Source organism: Plectropomus leopardus, chromosome 14 (genome assembly GCF_008729295.1).
Source record: "Plectropomus leopardus isolate mb chromosome 14, YSFRI_Pleo_2.0, whole genome shotgun sequence".
In the NCBI taxonomy this organism is placed as follows: domain Eukaryota; kingdom Metazoa; phylum Chordata; class Actinopteri; order Perciformes; family Serranidae; genus Plectropomus; species Plectropomus leopardus.
In genome coordinates, this window is record NC_056476.1 from 275,778 (window position 1) to 296,206 (window position 20,429).

A 20,429-nucleotide genomic window follows, 5' to 3' on the forward strand; every position below is an offset into this window, starting at 1 on the left:
TGCCACTGTGTCAGCCTAGCAGCCCCGCCCCTTCCTTTAACCCCTGATTGGCCGTGATGTTGTCCCCGCTGTGACCTCAGCTGTGACCTCAGGTGACCTCAGACGCACTGTGAAACTTGTAAACGTTTGAGTCGTCCTGATCTGACGGCGAGCGTCCCGGCCCGTCGGTACAAGCTTTCCACAGGACAGAGATAACTAAACAAAGAGGCGTCTGTTGGGCGAGGACTCGGCGACACGCTGGGATCAGGTGTCTGCACCTGAAAGCAGCCTCTCAGGTGATGCAGGGAAAGTTTTTGGGGGCTTTTACACTAATCCAGGTGGAAGATGATCCGGGTGTTTCCCCGACTCAGGCTGCAGCTCTCTGAAATCAGCCTGCAGAGACTCCACGTGAAGCGTGTTTCCTGTCGACAGCGCCGCACCGCCACCGTCTGCTGGTGATGCAGTTCGCCACTCCGGCAGCAAAGTGTTAATGATGCATTCAGGGACGCTCCGAGCAGCCAGGATATGAGATTTAATGTCTGAAAAGTGACACGTTCGGGAGCCGAAAGAAAGTCAAACCAAGGAGACTCGAACGGAGCAAATTTCTCAGCTTCAGATTTCAGATTCAGAATTCACGATTTCTGCATCTGAAACGTCTTAAATGTCACATTTACTCGCACAAAATCAAACACAGACAAAATCAGAAAAGACTCAAGCGAGAAGTTTTTAGAAATACTTCACCCACAAAATTAGTAAATCATGTAGTCACACAGTCTTCCTCTGAATTTGTAAAGAAACTTGTTTTTCTGACACGCCTCCACTCTGAAAACAGTAAAACTGATTGATTGATTGATTGATTGATTGATTGATTGATTGATTGATTGATTGATTGGGGTCAGTATTAACCCTTTGAAACCTGACCAAACTGTCTTGATTTCTTTCAAAAACATGGGAAGACGGCAATGGGCAACAAAAGAAAGAAGAAGTGACCCCGAATTAGCAAGAAATTAGTAAAAAGTACAAGAAATGTCTGAAAATTAGTTTCAATAAAGAAAGAATAAACAAGCAATGCAATATTTTTTGGGTGGTTTTAGAAAACATGTTTGTGCAGCAACAAGACTGGGATCCAAAAAAAATCACGTCATAAAGCTTCGAGCTGTTACAGCAGATTTAACACACGAGATCGTCTTTGTAGCAAAACTCAGACAAACATCTGAACTCAGGAAGATGGACAATCCCTGACAAACATTTTCAGAGTTTTAGGACATGTCAAGGATTTTAGAACATTTCTCAGATTTTTTAGGATGTTTCTTGGATTTTAGGACGTGCCTCCGATTTTAGGATATATTTCCGTTTTTATTACGTTTCTATAATTTTACGACATTTCGTGGATTTAATGAAATTTCTCGGATTTTAGGACATTTCTTGAATTTCAGAACATTTTTAGAATTTTAGGATGTTTCTGTGATTTTAGTCTCAGCTGTGTCCTCTGTGTCCTCTGTGGGAGATCCTCCTCTGGCTCTATGTTGATGCTGTTTTATGTCTCTGACACCTTCTGGAGACTAAAAGGACAAAAACTATTCACAGAGTCAATCACTTTGTTTTTGCTGTGAGTTGGAGAATGTTTGGGGGCCACCAGGGGCCCTATCGGGGGCCACATTTGACTGTGAGTCACCTTATATTGCCAACAGGCAATTGAAGCAGACTTTTACTTTAATGACCCTGAACTCTGAAACCCGGGACACCGTCACAACCTGCAAACTGCTGCTGTTGATGTTTTCTGAGAACTGGAGAAGTCAAAAGTGGAACAGTGTTTTTAATAAAGATTACTGCTTCTCTGCCTCCCGGATGATGTTACAACATTCAGAAATAATAACCGTCCAATGTCCCGTCTCTTCTCGTTACACAAAAGCACCTCTGAGCCGCAGAGAGCCGAGCAGCTTTCAGACAAAGATGCTCCTGATACCGATCAGCTCCGAGAAATCTGCCTGGCAACAACACTGTTTTGACTGAAGCGTCCATCATACGGGGAAAGATTATTAGTGTTGCTGAGGAGCCGAGACCCAAAACAGACCGAAGACAAAGAACTTTTTATCAGTCAAATCCCTGAAAATGCAGAAATTTTCCATCTGAAACAAGTTCATACTGAGGCGCGCTCAGAGATTTCTCTCAGAGCTGTTTACCTTCAGAACTTTTCATCTGCGAAGCTTCAGAAAATGTCCTCCTTCGCTCCGGTTACATTCCTCCCCGGGACATTGTCTTCACCCGTCTCATTTTACCAGCTGCATGCTGGGAGCTGGCCAAGCTGAATTCCTGACCGCTGCCGTCTAGTCCGCCCGTGTACCTGCGCGCAGGTAACACTACCGAGGAGGCCCCGAGCTCCGCCCGGCCCTCCACACTGAGCCTCACAGGAGACACAACCAGGCCAACCTGAGGCGCCCTGCGGCCACGAACCGTCAGCGCGACACAAAAGTGACATCAAACATCTCTTTGGAGAAACACTGAGGCGTTTGGTACACGAGGGGTGCAGCGCGAGGCGCGTTTTTGTGACAGTTCTGCAAAACTTTAACGATATTTTCTTAATGTGAATGAAACTCAACGTGGAGCTGACTGTGTTTCCACCGACTGACGTTCTGCGACTTCTGTTTTCACCACGGATCTGTTATATGTTCACAATAACATCCCAGTAACCATGGCGATGGATGTTCAAAACATCAGCAGCTTTATTTCTATTGCAGCCACCAAACTAGCCGTCATTATTTCTAATCCAAGGCCACGTAGGCGTGTTATGGAGCCGTGATGGAAAGGCGAGCCCCTTATACGTGGGAGCGGTCACGTATGAGGGATTTCTGGGAGATGTAGTCCACGATTTCACAGAGGAATTGTGGGTGAAAAACTTCAGATGATCCGCTCAACTTTTGAAGAGTGAAGTCTCTTGCAGACTGAGATTTTTGCAGTCTAAGTTTCGTGCAGCTTCGCTCTGCGACATCGATCTTAATGACGTTTAGTAGGACATCGAGTTTGATGTGTGCAGACTATGACCTCCGTCATCGATCTACGCCGCTGTAGCATTTCTGTGTGACATCCAGAAAATGATGTAGTTATTAGAATTATATCTTTAAAATTACATTTCAGAAAAAACACATTTAAGTTTTAGTACTTTCGGGGGTCATTTTCCGATGTGTTTTTTTTTTTGTGCTCATTTTCAGGTAATTTTCTTGTAATCTTTAACTAATTTCTTGCTTATTTTTGAGCCAGGTCTTGTTAAGTTTCTTATTGCCTTTTAACCTTATTTGAAATTCAAACCAATTTTCTCAGGTTTCGAAGGATTAATGCTCTTTTTTTCCAGCCAACTGAGCTTGTTTCTCATATTTTCATCTTTGTCATCAAGACAACAGAAAGTCTTCCTCGGGGAGCGTTTTCACCGGCGACAGCTCTGGTTTTTGGAGGTGACAAACACAAACTGGGAGTTCCCCTGTTTTCTTTCTGTCACAGCGTGAGGTTTGTTTTTAGCTGCGGATCGGCCGCGGGCCTCGCTGACATCATGACAACAACATGACCACAAAGCAACTGGAGGATTCGGTGACAGCAGATGATCTATGGGACAAATATGTCAAGTCATCTCAAATCCTCCTCAGCTTTTGTTTCCCGCTTCAGGTCAACAGAGTCGATTCTTTCCGACGCCTCGCAGCAGCGTCTTTACATCGCCAGCCGAGTTCAAGCTGCAACCCAAAGTTATCGATAATTAAAGTTCAACAATTGATTGAGCTGTCAACAAACTCAAACATCAAAAACAACCGAGCAACAAAACTCACGAGACCAGAACCCTCAGGGACTGTTTGTCTCATTTTCGTCTCTTTTCTTCTTCCTGTTGTGATAACTGTGTGTGTGTTGATGCATGTGTCCTAAATGTAGTCCAGATTGTGTATTTGAGTGTAATCAGTGAATTTGCAGCTCAGCTCCTACAATAAGTCTAAAATACACTGTGGAAACTAAATAGTTACATTCAGACTGTTCAGGTCCAAAAATGCTCCATTGAAACCCATTCAAACTGACATTTTTGATCCCACAGCCATCAGAGCAAAAAAACAGGACTTGTATTATTTCTGGGTGTCATTCTGGGCTTTTGACTCTGAATTTGTCATTTTGACTATTTTCCGCCTGATGAGGTCATTTTGACCATATTTGGCTATGGAGGAAATACATGCTATTTCCACTAGGTGACCTGTCACAGTCAATGTAGCTGCTGATCACTGACATATCCCAGACTGTCAGCAGCTACACTCACACACTGACATATCCCAGACTGTCAGCAGCTACACTCACACACTGACATATCCCAGACTGTCAGCAGCTAATATCATATTCTGAACATGGAGGAAATTGGAAATAATTCTTTTCTTTTCATCCTAAAACAAAGTGGCATCATGACAAAAAACTGTCCTTTAAAGGGTTAAAATTCTGAAAATTAATGAATATTTAATATTTATGATAGGATAATTATGTTGGTTAAAAAAAGAACTCAATAAAAGTAGAAAATCATATTAACGTAAAATATTTTTTAATGCTTTAATTTGAAAAGTGCATTTTGTGCCCACAGTGATTCGAGGGTGTGTGACGTTAAAGCTAAAGGGTTAATCATGTTAACAAAACAGAACTCAGATCTTCAGCTGGTCAGATTTTAGCGTGTGGTCAGTTTTTCATTTTTCTCTCTTCTTCCCCCCTCAGGTCGACCTGTCAGTGAGGCCCCTCCCACCGCCTCCTCTGATGTCACAGCTGTAAGGTGTGTGTGTGTGTGTGTGTGTGTGTGTGTGTGTGTGTGTGTGTGTGTGTTTGAGACAGAGCTTATTTAAAGGGCTGCCTCTCTCTCGCTGGGCGATCATCAGCAGCTCACCGCCTGCTGCTTCAGGAATAAACTCTGCTCTGATTTCCTGACAGACGACGCTGAGGAGAAACAGCCCGTGAGTTTTCATCTTTACTGCATGAATGCATGAATGACTTTTTGGGTTATTGACTGATTGATTGGCTGATTTAGATCCAAACGTAGAGGCTGTTTTCTGTCCTGCTGCAGACGGTCTCACTGACTGACTGGTTAACTAGTTACTGCCTGCTTCACTGATTACCTGTTTCACTTATTTACTCATTGGTTTGTTGGCTTATCAATAATTTGTTAACAGTAACTTATTAATCCTTTTCATTGGTGGAAAGTAACTGAGTACATTCACTCAAGTACAATTTTAAAGTACTTTTCCATTTTATAATATGTATGTATTTATTTATTTATTTTATATTTTAAATAGGGACATAGCATATAAATGAAAATCTGTGTATAATACAAATGTGAATATGCCGGAGTTAAATCGACTGCTATTTTACATCCGCAGTCCCTGTAACAAATAGATGAGATGAGGAGAAGAAAAGAATTAGAAGACAGAAAAAAGACAAAAAAACAAACAGAATAAATAATAATAATAATAATAATAATAATAATAATTTGTCTTATAAGAGCCAAACAATAACAACATGTACCAACAACAGTCAATGCAGCTGAAGAAAAGAATTAAACATGATCAGGGCAGAATAAAAGAATAAATTAAAAGATAAAGTTCAATGCAACCTAAAACAGATGAATTAATACAGACAAAATAAAATAAAATATTTGATATCATGTTATACTTGTACTTCTTTACATTTTGGATGTAAATATTGTACTTTTTACTCTACTACAGTTATTTGATGCTTTAGTTACTTTGGAGATTTATGTTGTTAATGAAAAATATAGATAAAGTAATGAAATGTTGACATATTATTTTTGGTTAAGGTACCCTGCAGTACTTAAGGTATTAAAATGAGCTCCACTTTTCACAGTTGCAACACTGAAGTGATGAACACATGAACGCGTTAATATTTATAATTTTATTAAATGTCATTGTTAAATATTGGCGGCTCTGCAGAGAGAGTACTTTTACTTTTGGTACTTTAAGTATATGTTGATGTTAATACTTTTGTACTTTTACTTATTTTTTAAAGGACTTTTTTAGCAATTTTTACTCTTTTATTGTTGTTCTTTTGGAAAGTTTGGTTAAATTCTTGTAAAGTTGCTCATTGCCCTTTTGCTATGGTTTTTTTTTTTTTAAGAAATCAAGCCAAGCTGCTCAGATTTCAAAGGGTTAAACTCTTTCAGTAAACAGTTCAGACAGTTAAGCCGAGTAACTGGTGCTGGTTGCTATGGCTGTTGCCTGTTGCCTGTCTGTGATTTTAGTTGCCCAAATGTGTTTTTGGTTGCATTACTTGTTCCCCATTGTCGTTTTTAGTTCCTGCATGTGTTTTTTTATTTGCCCGTTCTGTGTTGCTGGTTTTGTTGCTATATGTGTTTTTAGTTGCCCATGGGGTTTTAGTTGCCTGTTCATGTTTATTTGCCTGTTTGTGTATTTGCCTGTTTACAGTACTGGTTTTGTATCTGGTTGTGTTGCCAGTTGCCCATCTTTGTTTTTCACTGTCTGGCTGTTTTTTTTAGTCACATATCTGTGTTGCTAGTTGACTGCATGCGTTTTTAGTTGCCTGTTTGCATTGCTGGTTGTGTTGCTTGTTGCCTGTCTGTGGTTTTAGTTGCCTGTTGGTGTTTTTACTTACCCATCTGTGTTTTTAGAGGCCCATCTGTGGTGTTGGTTGTGTTGCTTGTTTCACATTGGTGTTTGAAGTTGCCTGTCTGCGTTTTTATTTGCTGGTTTGCATTGCTGGTTGTGTGCTAATTTCCTGTTGGTGTTTTTTAGTTGCCAGTCTGTGTTTTTAAATGCCAATCTGCTTTGATGGTTGCCCATCTGTGTTACTGGTTGTGGTGCTTGTTTTCCATTGGTGTTTTTAGTTGCTTGTTTGTGTTTTCAGTTGCCCATCTGTGAGTCTGATAACTGTTGACTGAACCAGTTTGCTTATTCTCTTCTGCGCCGATAATAGCCGAGTGCGCAGGCATTATGTTTTCGGGTTGCCCATCCATCCATCTAATCTCAAGAGCACGTTGAGGGAATTTCCTTCAAATCTGACACAAACATCCACCTGGACCTAAGAGTGAACCGAGTTGAGTTTGGTGGTTGAATGTTAAAAGTCACGGTCTGTGGGACCTCGTCTGCCTCATTCCTGTGAAGTAATACCTGGAGAACACAATGAAGGGAATTTCCTTCGAGTTTCTCACAAACGTTCACTTGGACTCAATGATAAACTGATTAGAAGTTGGTGATCATAGGTCTCTGTGACCTCATCTGTCTCATTCTCATAAGGCAATATCTCAAAAAGGCTGAGAGAGCATTTCTTAAAATTTGGCACAGACGTCTGGTTGGATTCAACGTACAACTGATTAAGTTCTGGTGGTCAAAGATCAAAAGTCGTGGTGACTGTGACCTCATCTTTCTTGTTTGTGAACTCAGTATCCCAAGAACACCAAAAGATAATGTTTTCAAATTTAGCACAAATATCCACTTGGACTGATCAGAATTTGGTGGTCAAAGTTTAAGGTTACTCTGACCTCATCTGTCCTATTCTCAGGACGCAATATATCAAGAACGCCATTAGGCACAAACATCCCATTGGACTCACCAACAAACTGATTAAATTTTCGTGGTCTAAGGACACTGTGACCTCGTCCTCAAGGGAATTTCTTAAGATTTGGCACAAACGTCTTGTTGGATTCTAGATTATGTTTTGGTGGTCAAAGATCAAAAGTCACGTGACCTTTTGTTTCTCATTCTGATGAACACAATATCTCAAGAGAACCTTGAGAGAATTTCTTTTTCAAATTTGGCACAAACATCCACTTGGATTAAACAATAAACTGATTGGAATTTGGTGGTCAGGGGTCACTATGACTTCCCTGCGTCATTCTCGTGAAGCAACATCACAAGGAGGCCTTGAGGGAGATACTTCAAATTTGGCACAAACGTCCACTTGGACTTAAAAAAATGAATTGATTAGAACAGGGTTGTCAAAGGTCACAGCAAAAATAACATGTTTTTGGCCATTACTCAAAAATTCTTACACTAATTATGACAAAATTTCACACAAACTCCCAACAGGATAAAATGATGAAGTGAGGAAATTTTATATTCAGAAGGTCAAAGGTGGACTTCACAGTGACATCATCATGTTTTCAGCGTTACAGCGGAGACATTTGGTCAAAGACTGAACTGGTGACACTAATCTGTGTCTGATTGTAGAGATCTTGTGTGCAGCTGGTTTACTGGTTTTACTGGCCCGTTGGCTGGCTGACTGGATTTTTCTGTGCTATCGTGCAGCATGTGGACAGTTGTGTACTGAATGTGTATGATCACATATGAACATTTTTAAAGTTGTTATTTTCTCAGTGATGTGAGGTGGGTTTGTGTTTCAGGTGCAGAAATGTCTCGGCCGTCTGTCCTGCTGCCTCTCACAGGTACGACGCTCTTCTTTCGCTGCTCTTTTGTTTATTATTTTTCTGTCATTTAACATTTTTAATTTGTTTTCTTGTGTATTCAATGTCGGGTTAATGTGATCTCTCTCTCTCTTTCTCTGCAGGCCTTTTCTTCTTGATCTCCTCAGCGTTTGGCTCCGAGTCGGGCGGTCAGTCCTCCTTCTTCTTCTTCTTCTTCTTCTTCTTCTTCTTCTTCTTCTTCTTCTTCACTTTGATGATTTTTTTCTGTGTGTTGTTCAGAAACTGTGTCTCTGGAGGAAACTTTAAACCTCTCTGTATGACTTGTTGTTTATCTGCAGAACTTTTTTTTCACGCGTATGTTTATTTTGAGCCTGGATCATAAAAATGCCTGAAATTTAAACTCTCTAATAGATGAAACAGATGAAAAGCTCCTTTTATCCCAGTCAAAGAACAGATTTATTATTCTGAATCTCATGAATAGTTTTAAGTAACAGTAAACCTTTTTTTAATCCTCTGTTGTAAATCCAGTTGATTTCTTCCACTTTTTGAGGCATTTTATCCTTTTAAAGGTGTTTTACCGAGACAAAAACATGCTTTTGTTTCTTATTTTCAGTTTCTTTTATTTATTTTTTTTAGTTTTTGCATTAGGTCAAGACGCATCACTTATTCACTGATCCCTCTCTGATACATAAGCAGAAGTAAAGTAAAATTTCATTTATTTATTAATAATTCTCATTTCGCGCCATCACCAACAGATGTAGTTTTGCAAAACTGTAACTATACATGGCATTTATTTCCTTAAAGACGAAGTAACTGCATAAATGAAATATTTATGATTCTGTTCCAACCATAAATTTGTCACATACAGTGTATTGAACTTACCTTGTACTTCAGTCATCTACCAAATAAAACCCAAACATCAACACAAGTGTCATCGCTGATGCTCACATAAACTTCTCAGGTATTACTTTAGAGACAACACATGTCAAAGCTACAAATGCAGGTCTTTATATTGTTTCAAATTGTAAAGTATAGTGATAATCGAATATGGTATATGCAGATAGAAACAAGTCACTTTTTAGATCAATTTTTTTTATATAACAGTAATGTCTAAGGAGGAGGGAGGAGGAGCAGAGAGGGAGGAGGAGCAGGGCGGAGGAGCAGCAGAGAGGGAGGAGGAGCAGAGAGGGAGGAAGAGCAGCAGAGAGGGAGGAGGAGCAGGGTGGAGGAGCAGCAGAGAGGGAGGAGGAGCAGGGCAGAGGAGCAGCAGAGAGGGAGGAGGAGCAGAGAGGGAGGAGGAGCAGGGCAGAGGAGCAGCAGAGAGGGAGGAGGCGCAGGGAGGAGTACTCAGTACTCAATACTTTACTCGGTCGGGGTCAAATCTGGCCCCGAAAGGGTGCCGTGTGCCCCCCCAAACATTTTCTGTTTCACAGTAAAGATAAAGCGATGGACTCTGTGAATAGTTTCTGTCCTTTCAGTCTCCTTTAGGTGTCCGAGACATAAAACAGCATCAAAATATCAAAATAGAGCTTGTTGATCAAAAATAGAGCCAGAGGAGGATCCCCCACACCCCCCACGGAGGACACAGCTGAGACACTGATGTCCTAAAATCACAGAAATGTACTAAAATCCTAGAAACATCCTGAATTCCAAGAAATTTCCTAAAATTTAGAAATGTGCTAAAATCCCGGAAATGGCCCCCAAGCAAGGCGGCCTGAGTATCTCGGCCTCCTGATGAGACTCTCTGAGCTCTTTATCTGGAAACGCAGCAGTGAGTCACCTCAACTAAGGCTGCTGTAAAAAACTAAAGTAAAAACAAAACGATCCATTTTATATCAGGTTATTCGCTTTGTGCTTTTCGTTAGAGCTCGATGGCGGAGTGATATTTTCAGCGATGAGGACGGAGCGCTGTCATGTTGATTTGAGCACATTAAAAATCAGACTTCTCTGTGAGAACGACTTGTTGTTTAATTCCGTTCAAACTCGCGTTGCTGAAGCGTGATTTTCGGTGTGTTATTGATCAGTGCCGTACCCGGTGACCTGTGCGACACGCGGAGCTGACCTGGTGGAGGACGGCGTGGTGGTTTTGTGTCCTCCAGACTGCACCCAGTGGAAGGTGTCTGTGTTCGGGACGGGGATCTACGCCTCTGTGTCCTCCGTCTGTGGAGCTGCTGTCCACAGGTGGGACTTTACATTTTACACCTGCTGTCTGTCTTTGTATCTTTGTTTACAGCCGACCACAAGTGAGCATGACACCAAAGGGTTTGAAGACTTTGAGGGAATTTCTTCAAATTTGGCACAAATGCCCATTTGGACTCAGCAATGAACTGATTAGATTTTGGTTGTCAAAGGTCAAGGTCACGGTGACCCTGTCCATCCCATTCTTGAGAACACAACTCAAAATATCTCTTTTCACAATAATCCCAAAAATCCTGTACTCACCAGTGATCTGATTGCATTTTAATGGTTAAAGGTCAAGGTCACTATGACCAAGTCTGTGTCATTCTTGTGAATGCGATATCTCAAGAACACCATAAGAAAATTTCCTCAAATTTGGCACAAATGTCCACTTAGACTCAGTGATAAGCCAGTTAGATTTTGTTCGTCATATGTCAAAGGTCAAGGTCACTGTGACCCCAACCATTCCATTGTTGTGAACACAAAATCTAAACAGGGCCCTAAGGTGTCTTTTTTTCTTCTTAAGTTTGACACAAACATTCACCTGTGTTTAACGATGTACTTATTCGATTTTGTGAACGTGATATCTCAAAAACACCGTGAAGGAGTTTCCTAAAATTTGGCACAAACTTCCGCTTAGACTCAATGATGAACGGATTAGATTTTGGTGGTCGAAGGTCAAGGCAAGGTCCACTTGTAAACTGAGCTGATTGTAGAAATCTCCTGTGTATGAAGCATGTTTTCACAGACCTGGACGTAAACTTGACTTGTTGGCGGAGGCGTGGACCGGCCACGTGGGTAAATCCAGTTTGGGTTTAGCTTTACAGACACGTGACTCAAACCTTCTGTTCGGCTACTGACAGCAGCTGCAGATGTGACATAATAATGAGCAGCGTGAGTCCTGCTGTCTGCTGAACCTCAACAAAACACCAACACCATGAAGGAATGTGCAGGACCGAGGGATTAAGCTCTCAACCCTGAATGACCTCCTCCTTCCTCTGCGGAGGGCCACGAGGGGAAAACTTCACATCTCATCTTCCTGTCCGCTCTCTGTTTTGGTTTCAGGCTCTTTTCTCTGAAGTCGGACTCTTTTCAGCGTTACCGAACAGAGCTTCCTGTTCTGTGATGGACTTATTCAAAGCTCCAGGGTCAGCGTGGACACAGCCTCCCAGAAATCCTTCTTTTAACAACGAAGGACTTCAGTTTAAATAAACTGAGCTCCACCGATTCATCGAGTTTTAAAAATGCTTTAATTACAAAAAATGTAACCTTTAATGGATTAGTTGTCATTCCCTTTTTTCTAGTTAAAGCTCCAGTTTGGGGGACAGGAATACTGAGCTTGATTTGTTTGGGGGCCACTGTGGCAAAACTGACAGGAGGCCAGGGGCCAGTCGCAGCAGCCCCATACATGTTTCTAGGATTTTCGGACATTTCTAGGATTTCTAAGAGTTTAGAATGGGTCTAAGATTTTAGGATGTCTCTTGTATCTAAGGACTTATAGGATTTTAGGAAATCTTTAGGATTTCAAGACAATTCTAGGATTCAAGGACATTTCTATGATTTTGGAATGTCACCACGATTTTAAGACATTTTGTGGGATTTCAGGACATTTCTACAATTTTAGGAAATTTCTAGGATTTTAGGACATCAGTGTCTCAGCTGTGTCCTCTGTGGGGGGTGTGGGGGATCCTCCTCTGGCTCTTTTTTTGATCAACAAGCTCTATGTTGATGCTGTTTTATGTCTCTGACACCTTATGGAGACTAAAAAGACAAAAACTATTGACAGTGTGAATCACTTTATTTTTGGTGTGAATTAAAAGATGTTTGGGGCCTCCCGGCACTGTACATGTACACAAATGTCATTCATGTTGTTAGAGGTGCTGGTTGGTTGATACCTTTTGTTCAGATTCAGGCTAGCTGTTCGCATGGTTTCTAGGCTTTATGCTAAGCTAAGCTAACCAGCTGCTGGCTGTATCTTTGGATTTGGTGGACAGATATGAGAGTGGTATCATCTGAACACTGGACTCTAAGCAAACAGCAAGTAGCCGTACGTCCTAAAATGTCAAACTTTTGCTTTAAGTCCAGTTGATCTAGTGATTGATCTGTTTTCAGAAGGAATGCAAAGCAAATTTTCTTGTGTCCAAGCTGTGAGTACACAGACGCCCTTAAGAAAAACTACAGAAATGTGACTCAAGTTGTAATAAAAAATAATTAAAGTGCAAACTTTGCGTTTGTCCACTGATGATGTTTTAGCTGTGTCTTTGCTTTGCAGGGGGGTGCTCGGTCCATCCGGTGGCCCCGTCAGGGTTAAAAAACTACGTGGACGACACAGCTACATGAGCTCATACGCCCACGGCATCCAATCACAGGCCCTCTCCCACTGGACCGCCTCCTTCAGCCTCACCAGTAGGTGGAGACATGGAGCTGTTATTCAGTTTTTAGTTACACTGAAATACAATACTACTCACCCTGTCCTCTGTCCTCTGTCCCTTTACGTCCAGAGCCTGTTAACGTCCCACTGGAGCTGACCAGTGAAACCAGTACCACAGCTCTGCCTGCAGCCGCACAGCCGCCAGGTGAATGATTCACATTATTGTTAACAGCTGAAAAACTTTACCACTTTACTGCTGATACTCTGTGAATCTGCAAATGTTTCTGTTATATCTGAGGTTTGTCTTTACCTCAGAGAGAACCACGAACTTTACAGGTTTTCAGGGTCCGGGTAATGAAGCTGCTGTAGTGTGTAGTGTAGTGTGTAACTTTTCAGAATTTTATCTCAAAAACTAGATTTTTTGGCAGCAGTTTGAAATCTGCCTTTCCATGCACAGACAGCTGATATCCTGCCCCCTGCTGGTCGGCTCAGTGATAGTGTGAACGTCTCTGGTTTCTCTCTTTGTATGGAGCTCACTGGCATAGTGGGATCTTTTATTCATGCTTTTAAATATGCTTCATTATATTTTTTAATATCCCCTCTTTTATTTTCCCCCAATCTTCCTCTTGATATGAAATATTCATATTTTCATATTTTATATAATTGAAACGGTCTTTTTTTTAGAACTACAACTAACCCAAAACTAACCACCAAAGGGGGCACTGCATATTAACGTGTGGCGAACACTAATCGAAGAGAGAACGCACTTTGATATAACGCCGGCTATTATTTTAGACTCTGCTGTTACTTGAGTACTAACTTTATTTGAACTTTATTTACAGTATTTAGGGGTAAATATACACTTTTCCTGCTGCTGTCGGGCTACTTTGTCTTTTTCCTCTCCTCCTCCTGAAGCTTCCAGACACAACAGGAGTGTGATGTTTCCACCAGACAGCAGACAGACTGCTACCCCAAATGACCTGTGTGTGTGTGTGTGTGTGTGTGTGTGTGTGTGTGTGTGCGTGTGTGTGTGCGTGTGTGTGTGTGTGTGTGTGTGTGTGTGTGTGTGTGTGCGCGCGCGTGTGTGTGTGTGTGTGTGCGTGTGTGTGTGTGCGTGTGTGTGTGTGTGTGTGTGTGCGTTTTACAGCAAAGAAACCACTGAAGAAGCCATCAGTGAAGAAAGCTCTGACAGGTGGAAATAAAGGTACTCTGTGTGCTCAATTTGTGAAGTTTTTCTGCAGGACTTTAGGATTGAACACAAAATGTAATTGTGCAACTTGTGTATTGTGTGTGTGTGTGTGTGTGTGTGTGTGTGCAGACTGTCAGATGGACATCGCCATAGTGATCGACAGTAGTAACAACATCGGGCAACGGAGGTTCAACCTGCAGAAAAACTTTGTTACCAAACTGGCCGCCATGTTGAGAGTGGGATCAACAGGACCTCATATAGGATTGGTCCAGGCCAGGTCACGCACACACGCACGCACGCACGCACGCACAACAGTGTTTCCTGTAATTTTAACTCCAGCTCTATGAACCTGCTGTATGTGGGATTAACATCCTGACTCCTCTTCTGTCTTTTTAACTCTTTCCTCACTTCCTGTCTCTTATTGGAACATGGACACCGTGACTTATCTGAATTGCGACTTTTCCGCCATGACGACTGAAACATCCTAAAATCCTAGAAATGCCCCAGAATCCTAGAAACATCCTGAAATCTGAGAAATGTCCTAAAATTGTCGAAGAATCCCCCAAATCTGAAAAATGTCTTAGATTAGTCCTGTCTAGAAATGTCCTAAAATCTGAGAAACACACACCAGAATAACACTGGCTTTTCCTGACTCGTCATTTTGCTGATGATTTTGCACTCTGTTACTGAAAACAACATTTTGACTTTGGCCTGGACTGTGTGTGCAGCGGTTCTCCCAGGACGGAGTTCTTACTGACCAACTACACTCAGCCCAAAGAGCTGCTGTTTGCCATCAAGGAGCTGGCCTACCTGGGAGGAGACACCAACACAGGTAACACACACACACACACACACACACACACACACACACACACACACACTGACGCCCATGTTTGTACTGTCCTTGTGAGGACTCTTGCTCATCTGCAGCACTGGTTCTCAAACTTGGGCGTGTACCATTGGCGGTATTAGAGCGCCCTCCAGTGGCAGGTGTAGGAATCTTCAAAATCTTTTTGTGCCTCCATGCAGGCAGCAGCCGTGACCGGGACATTATGTTTTGGAGTTGTCAGTCGATCCATTTGTACTTTTCTTATTAATGCGATATCAGAGGAACGCTTTGAGGGATTCTTTTTTCAAATTTGGCACAAGTGTTTACCTATTATCAATGATGAGTTTTAGTGGCCAATTTGCTCATGTTTTAAAGGGTTAAAAAGTCTCCTGAACTGGTCTCTTGTCTTGTTGTCCTCGTGCAGGTAAGGCCATAATGCACACGGCGGAGACCTTCTTCACCCAGGAGAACGGGGGGAGGCGGGGTCACCCCCGTGTGATGATGGTGCTGGTTGACGGCTGGCCGTCTGACGACCTGGAGCAGGCGGCCATGTTGGCCAGAGAGTCTGGCATCAACGTCTTTTTGGTGTCCGTGGCCAAACCGGCACCCGAGGAACTCTCCATGGTGCGAGACAAGGACTTTATGAAGAAGGTGTGCACTTAATTCACCTTTTCTGTCATTTATTCAACATTTAAAAACGACCCTCAGCTTAATGTTTATCATAAACTCTTTGTTCCTCCGGCAGGCGGTGTGTAAAGATAACGGCTTCTTCAGTTATCTGATCCCCAGCTGGTTCAGCACCACCAAACATGTCAAACCTCTTACCCAGAGGCTCTGCTCGCTGGACGGCCTGCTCTGCAGTAAGACACAACGACCACACAAAACTCACCCGTTAAGCTCATTCTGCCACTTTATTAGTAAACACAGAAAATCTTAAATCGTGACCAAGTTCATACACAATTTACAGTCGGAAAAAGTTAAGATGCATGAAATACACGTCATTTTTTCAGGTAAAACGTGTTACAACTCGGTGAACATCGGGTTCCTCATTGATGGTTCTTCCAGTGTCGGAGAAGGAAACTTCCAGCTGGTCCTGGACTTTGTGGCTGGAATCGCCAGGAGCTTTGACATCTCAGACGTAGGCGCTCGTATCGGTCAGTCTCACAGGATATAAAAATGAGTAAAATATTAACCCACAAGGGACTGTTTGGCACATTTTACACGCTTTTCATTCTTTGAAGATAAAGATTGTGATCCAGATTGTGTATTTGAGTGTAATCAGTGAATTTGCAGCTCAGCTCCTACAATAAGTCTAAAATACACTGTGGAAACTAAATAGTTACATTCAGACTGTTCAGGTCCAAAAATGCTCCATTGAAACCCATTCAAACTGCCATTTTTGATCCCACAGCCATCAGAGCAGAAAAACATGACTTGTATTATTTCTGGGTGTCATTCTGGGCTTTTGACTCTGAATTTGTCATTTTGACTATTTTCCACCTGATGAGGTCATTTTGACCATATTTGGCATATGGAGGAAATACATGCTATTTCCACTAGGTGACCTGTCACAGTCAATGTAGCTGCTGATCACTGACATATCCCAGACTGTCGGCAGCTACACTCACACACTGACATATCCCAGACTGTCAGCAGCTACACTCACACACTGACATATCCCAGACTGTCAGCAGCTACACTCACACACTGACATATCCCAGACTGTGATAGTTAAAGAAAAAAACGATTCTGCTTGGAGTATATAGAAAATAACTCATAATTTCTGTTTTTATTTCTTCTAAAAACATAGTGGCATCATGACAAAAAAAGCTTTGTGTAGAATTTTGTGTGCAGAGCGACATGAATGTGTGTAATATTAAAGCGGGCCCTAAAGGGTTAGCTGATTGATTGACGAGTTGTTTGGTTGACTGCGTGTTGGATGTTCAGGTGCGGTGCAGTTCACCTACGATCAGAGGCTGGAGTTCGGCCTGTTTGATCACTCCAACAAAGACGATGCCATAAACGCCTTGAGGAGGATCCCCTACATGAGCGGAGGAACATCCACCGGAGCCGCCATCAGCTACACCACCCAGAACCTGTTCAGGTGACACCACACCTGAGGGTTGTATTCTTCTTTTAAAATCACAAAACACCCAACTCCGTTTTTGAATATTCAAACTCAAAATCTATCTATCCCACAAACTCCGTTCTGCTGCCCCAAACACTCACAGAGCACCACATGTGGTTTATTTTGCTGCTGAAAATAGTCCCCAATGAGAATATAACACTCTTGGTCAATGTGGTTGCTACTCTAATTCTTACTGAAATCCAAAATTTCCTATATTTATGTGTTTGACTGTTTTGTTCAGTATTTAAACTGGAGGTTGGGCTTGCTCCTTTTTGTAGTATATGACAGTTGTATTTGTTGTTGGAACAATGTTTTATGCTGCTGTCTTGGCCAGGTCAGTCTTGAAAAAGAGATTAATTCTCAATATATGTATATATATAAATCACCTTTCACAGATACAAAAAAGATTTGTGAACTGAAATATAATTTCCAAATGCACAACTTTTACATATGAAAAATATCTGTGAATACATTTAATTCATTTACAACAAATGAAAAATGTTTGTTAGCATCTTTTATTTACAAATTTCAAACATTTGTAAATCCATTTTTTTTATTTATGAATCTCTGTTTTTGGTGTGTGGATTGGCATTTTATGCACACTGAGTTCTTACTGAGTTTTAATTTTTTGGAATTTTTGCAAAATAGTTATAGAGTTCACAGTTTTTTGTATTAATGGAAGGTGTTTCATATTTACAGATTACACATTATCACACAGACCGTTAATGTGTTCACACAAATAACAATGAGACGAATCTGTTTCCATAAACAAGGAAAAAGCAACATTTTATGTTAAATTTTAAGGCGGACGGGACCAGGTCGCAACTTCCTGATCGTGGTGACAGACGGCCAATCATACGACGACGTCAGAGACCCCGCGACGGTTGCACAGAAACAAGGTGTGTGTTAAAGTACAGGCAGCAGTTTGTGTTCAGATCAAACTTAAATCCACTTCTCTTTCACACCTCCTGTTTCTCTTATCGGCCAACCACCAGGTGTTACCATGTACTCTGTGGGCGTGGCCTGGGCACCCCTGGATGACCTCAGAGCAATGTCATCAGAGCCGAAGGACAGCCACACCTTTTTCACCAGAGAGTTCACCGGTCTCGCTGAGTTCATCCCTCCGCTGGTCCGAGGCATCTGCCGAGACTTCACAGAGAACAACTAAGAGCATACGTGCACGCACGCACGCACACACACACACACACACACACACACACACGCACATGCATATTCTTTTACTTCTATTTGTATGCAGACCCTCATTGACATAATTTATTTCTTAGCCCCATCCCCTAACCTTACCCATCACAGCTAAATGCTTAACCCCAACCCCTTATCTAAACCTGTGAACCCTCAAACAGGCCTTTGAAGAAGTGAGAACCAGCCAAAAAGTCCTCCCTTTGTAAATACGTCCTCACTCCTGCTATGGTCCTCACTATGCAGGTACAAGTAAAAGCCGTCTCACACACACACACACACACACACACACACCCACCCAAATGTTTGTACTTTTCTACTATTGATGACGACCTTAACTCAAACCTGATCCTTCAACAAAATTCAAACTCTCAAAACAACTTGACAAAGAGAATCTGACAAAATGTCCTTACTTTGCCAAATGTCCTCACTTTGACGGGAAGTGAAAATAGGTCCTCACACACTTGTGAGGACCATCATGACATACTCACTGCTGAGGCCTTAAACTTTAAACCAAAGTTTAACCCTCAAACAACCATTTTAAAAGGTGAAAATGAGACAAAATATCCTCAGTTTTCAAAATGTACTTGCTTTGCAGGTAGAATGTAAGGTCCTCACAAAGATAGAAGTACACATTTGCACTTTTATAGCCTGCTTATTAGGACATACTTTGCTGAGACCCTTTTCAAACTCAAACAGCTATTTTATTTACTCAAACTGTCCCCACTTTGGAGGCAATCTCTTTGGAGACTATCAGGTCCTCACACAGATATAAGGACACATTTTCACTACTGTCTGTGTGGGGACCCTCATTTACATAATTTATAAAACCTCTAAACCTTAAGCCAAGTCTTAACCCTCTAACAGCCCTTTTAGGAGGTGAACCTGGGACAAAATGTCCTCAGTTTTTAAAATGTCCTCACTCACAGATTTCGCACACACACTGTATATATACTGTACACACATACCAACCCATACTGATACATAAACATGTATATAAAAGACACACACAATATACAGTTACACAATACACAAAAAAATCTATTTAACGAAGCAGATGGGAAATCAGCAAACAACCAATAATAATAATCATCAACAGTAGAAACCAAAATCATTCACTTTTCACTAAACAGTCCAGTGTGTTTCATTCTGTCAGCACATGTATTACACTAATTTAAAGTACAACAGAATAACTAGTAGATATAGAAAGTAAATATTGTAAACAAATTGTGAAAACATTGGTAACATCATATTAGCCAGCTTAATTGATTACATAAATTATAACTCGGCTAACTTTAAAAGAAACCATAATCAGCTCAAACGTGTTCTTTTATTGCAGGGTTCGTTTAAAACTAAGAAAGCTAATTTATTCAAGACTAAACTAATACTAAATATGAAATTAAAAAAAAAAAAAGCCCTGCTCAATCAAACTAAATAATGCATATTAAAGATAATGCAACCGGAAAGCCCATCTTGTAATTATGACTCTTGTGTCTCTTAATCACACAATAATCTTCTCATAAATATGTAATAATCTTCTCAAAATTAACAGAAAACCATATCATTAAAATTAAAAAACACAAACTTGTCATTATGAAGTTCTTATTCTGTTTCTTGTAATTACAAAATAAAGTCGTGGTGATATGAAATTGTTTTCTCATTGAAAGATTTGCATGTTTATTAGATCTGTATCTTATATTATTTTGTAATTATGAGATACATATCTTGTCAACACAAAATACTAAGTCACAAAAAGTTTTTAAAAAAATTAAAAACTTAAATTTTATATAGTTTTTTCTTCTGAAATGCTTCTATTCTTATTTAGAATTTTTGCTGAGTTACAGAGTTCATTCAACATTTCTGAAATTTAATTATATATAGAAATATATAAAATCTAAATTTTTGAATCCGCAACTTTGTAATATATCGTCATAATCCAGGTGAATTTTACAAAGACACTTAATGAGTGATTAGTGACTGAGTGAGTGATTTCAGACTCACAAATCATCCAGATGTCAAACCAAGCAGCTCTCATAAGGTCAATATGTTTGTTAATGGAGGATTTAGGTCATATTAATCTGTTATAAACAAAAAAAAAAGATTCTGCAAAGTAAACAGAAATGCAGCAACAGTCGTCAAAACATCTTGTATTTG

General features: G+C 40.9%; 1 protein-coding gene across 1 annotated transcript; it reads left to right on the forward strand.

Moving 5' to 3' along the window:
* Positions 1-4,874: 4,874 nt before the first annotated feature.
* coch (coagulation factor C homolog, cochlin (Limulus polyphemus)) lies at positions 4,875-19,902 on the forward strand. Its single transcript, XM_042500807.1, has 15 exons — positions 4,875-4,940; positions 8,360-8,401; positions 8,524-8,568; positions 10,405-10,561; positions 12,831-12,964; positions 13,060-13,134; positions 14,077-14,133; positions 14,248-14,395; positions 14,847-14,950; positions 15,372-15,598; positions 15,693-15,807; positions 15,958-16,101; positions 16,895-17,051; positions 17,880-17,974; positions 18,071-19,902. The coding sequence occupies exons 2-15, from the start codon at positions 8,368-8,370 to the stop codon at positions 18,241-18,243; spliced, it is 1,665 nt and encodes a 554-aa protein (XP_042356741.1). The 5' UTR covers positions 4,875-4,940; positions 8,360-8,367; the 3' UTR covers positions 18,244-19,902.
* The last annotated feature ends 527 nt before the right edge of the window (positions 19,903-20,429 follow it).

Coding starts and splice junctions, on each gene's coding strand:
- coch (XM_042500807.1), top strand. CDS start 8,368: ATGTCTCGGCCGTCTGTCCTGCTGCCTCTCACAG. Junction 14,134..14,247: donor TCTGACAGGTGGAAATAAAG/GTACTCTGTGTG, acceptor GTGTGTGTGCAG/ACTGTCAGATGGACATCGCC. Junction 17,975..18,070: donor GACGGTTGCACAGAAACAAG/GTGTGTGTTAAA, acceptor GCCAACCACCAG/GTGTTACCATGTACTCTGTG.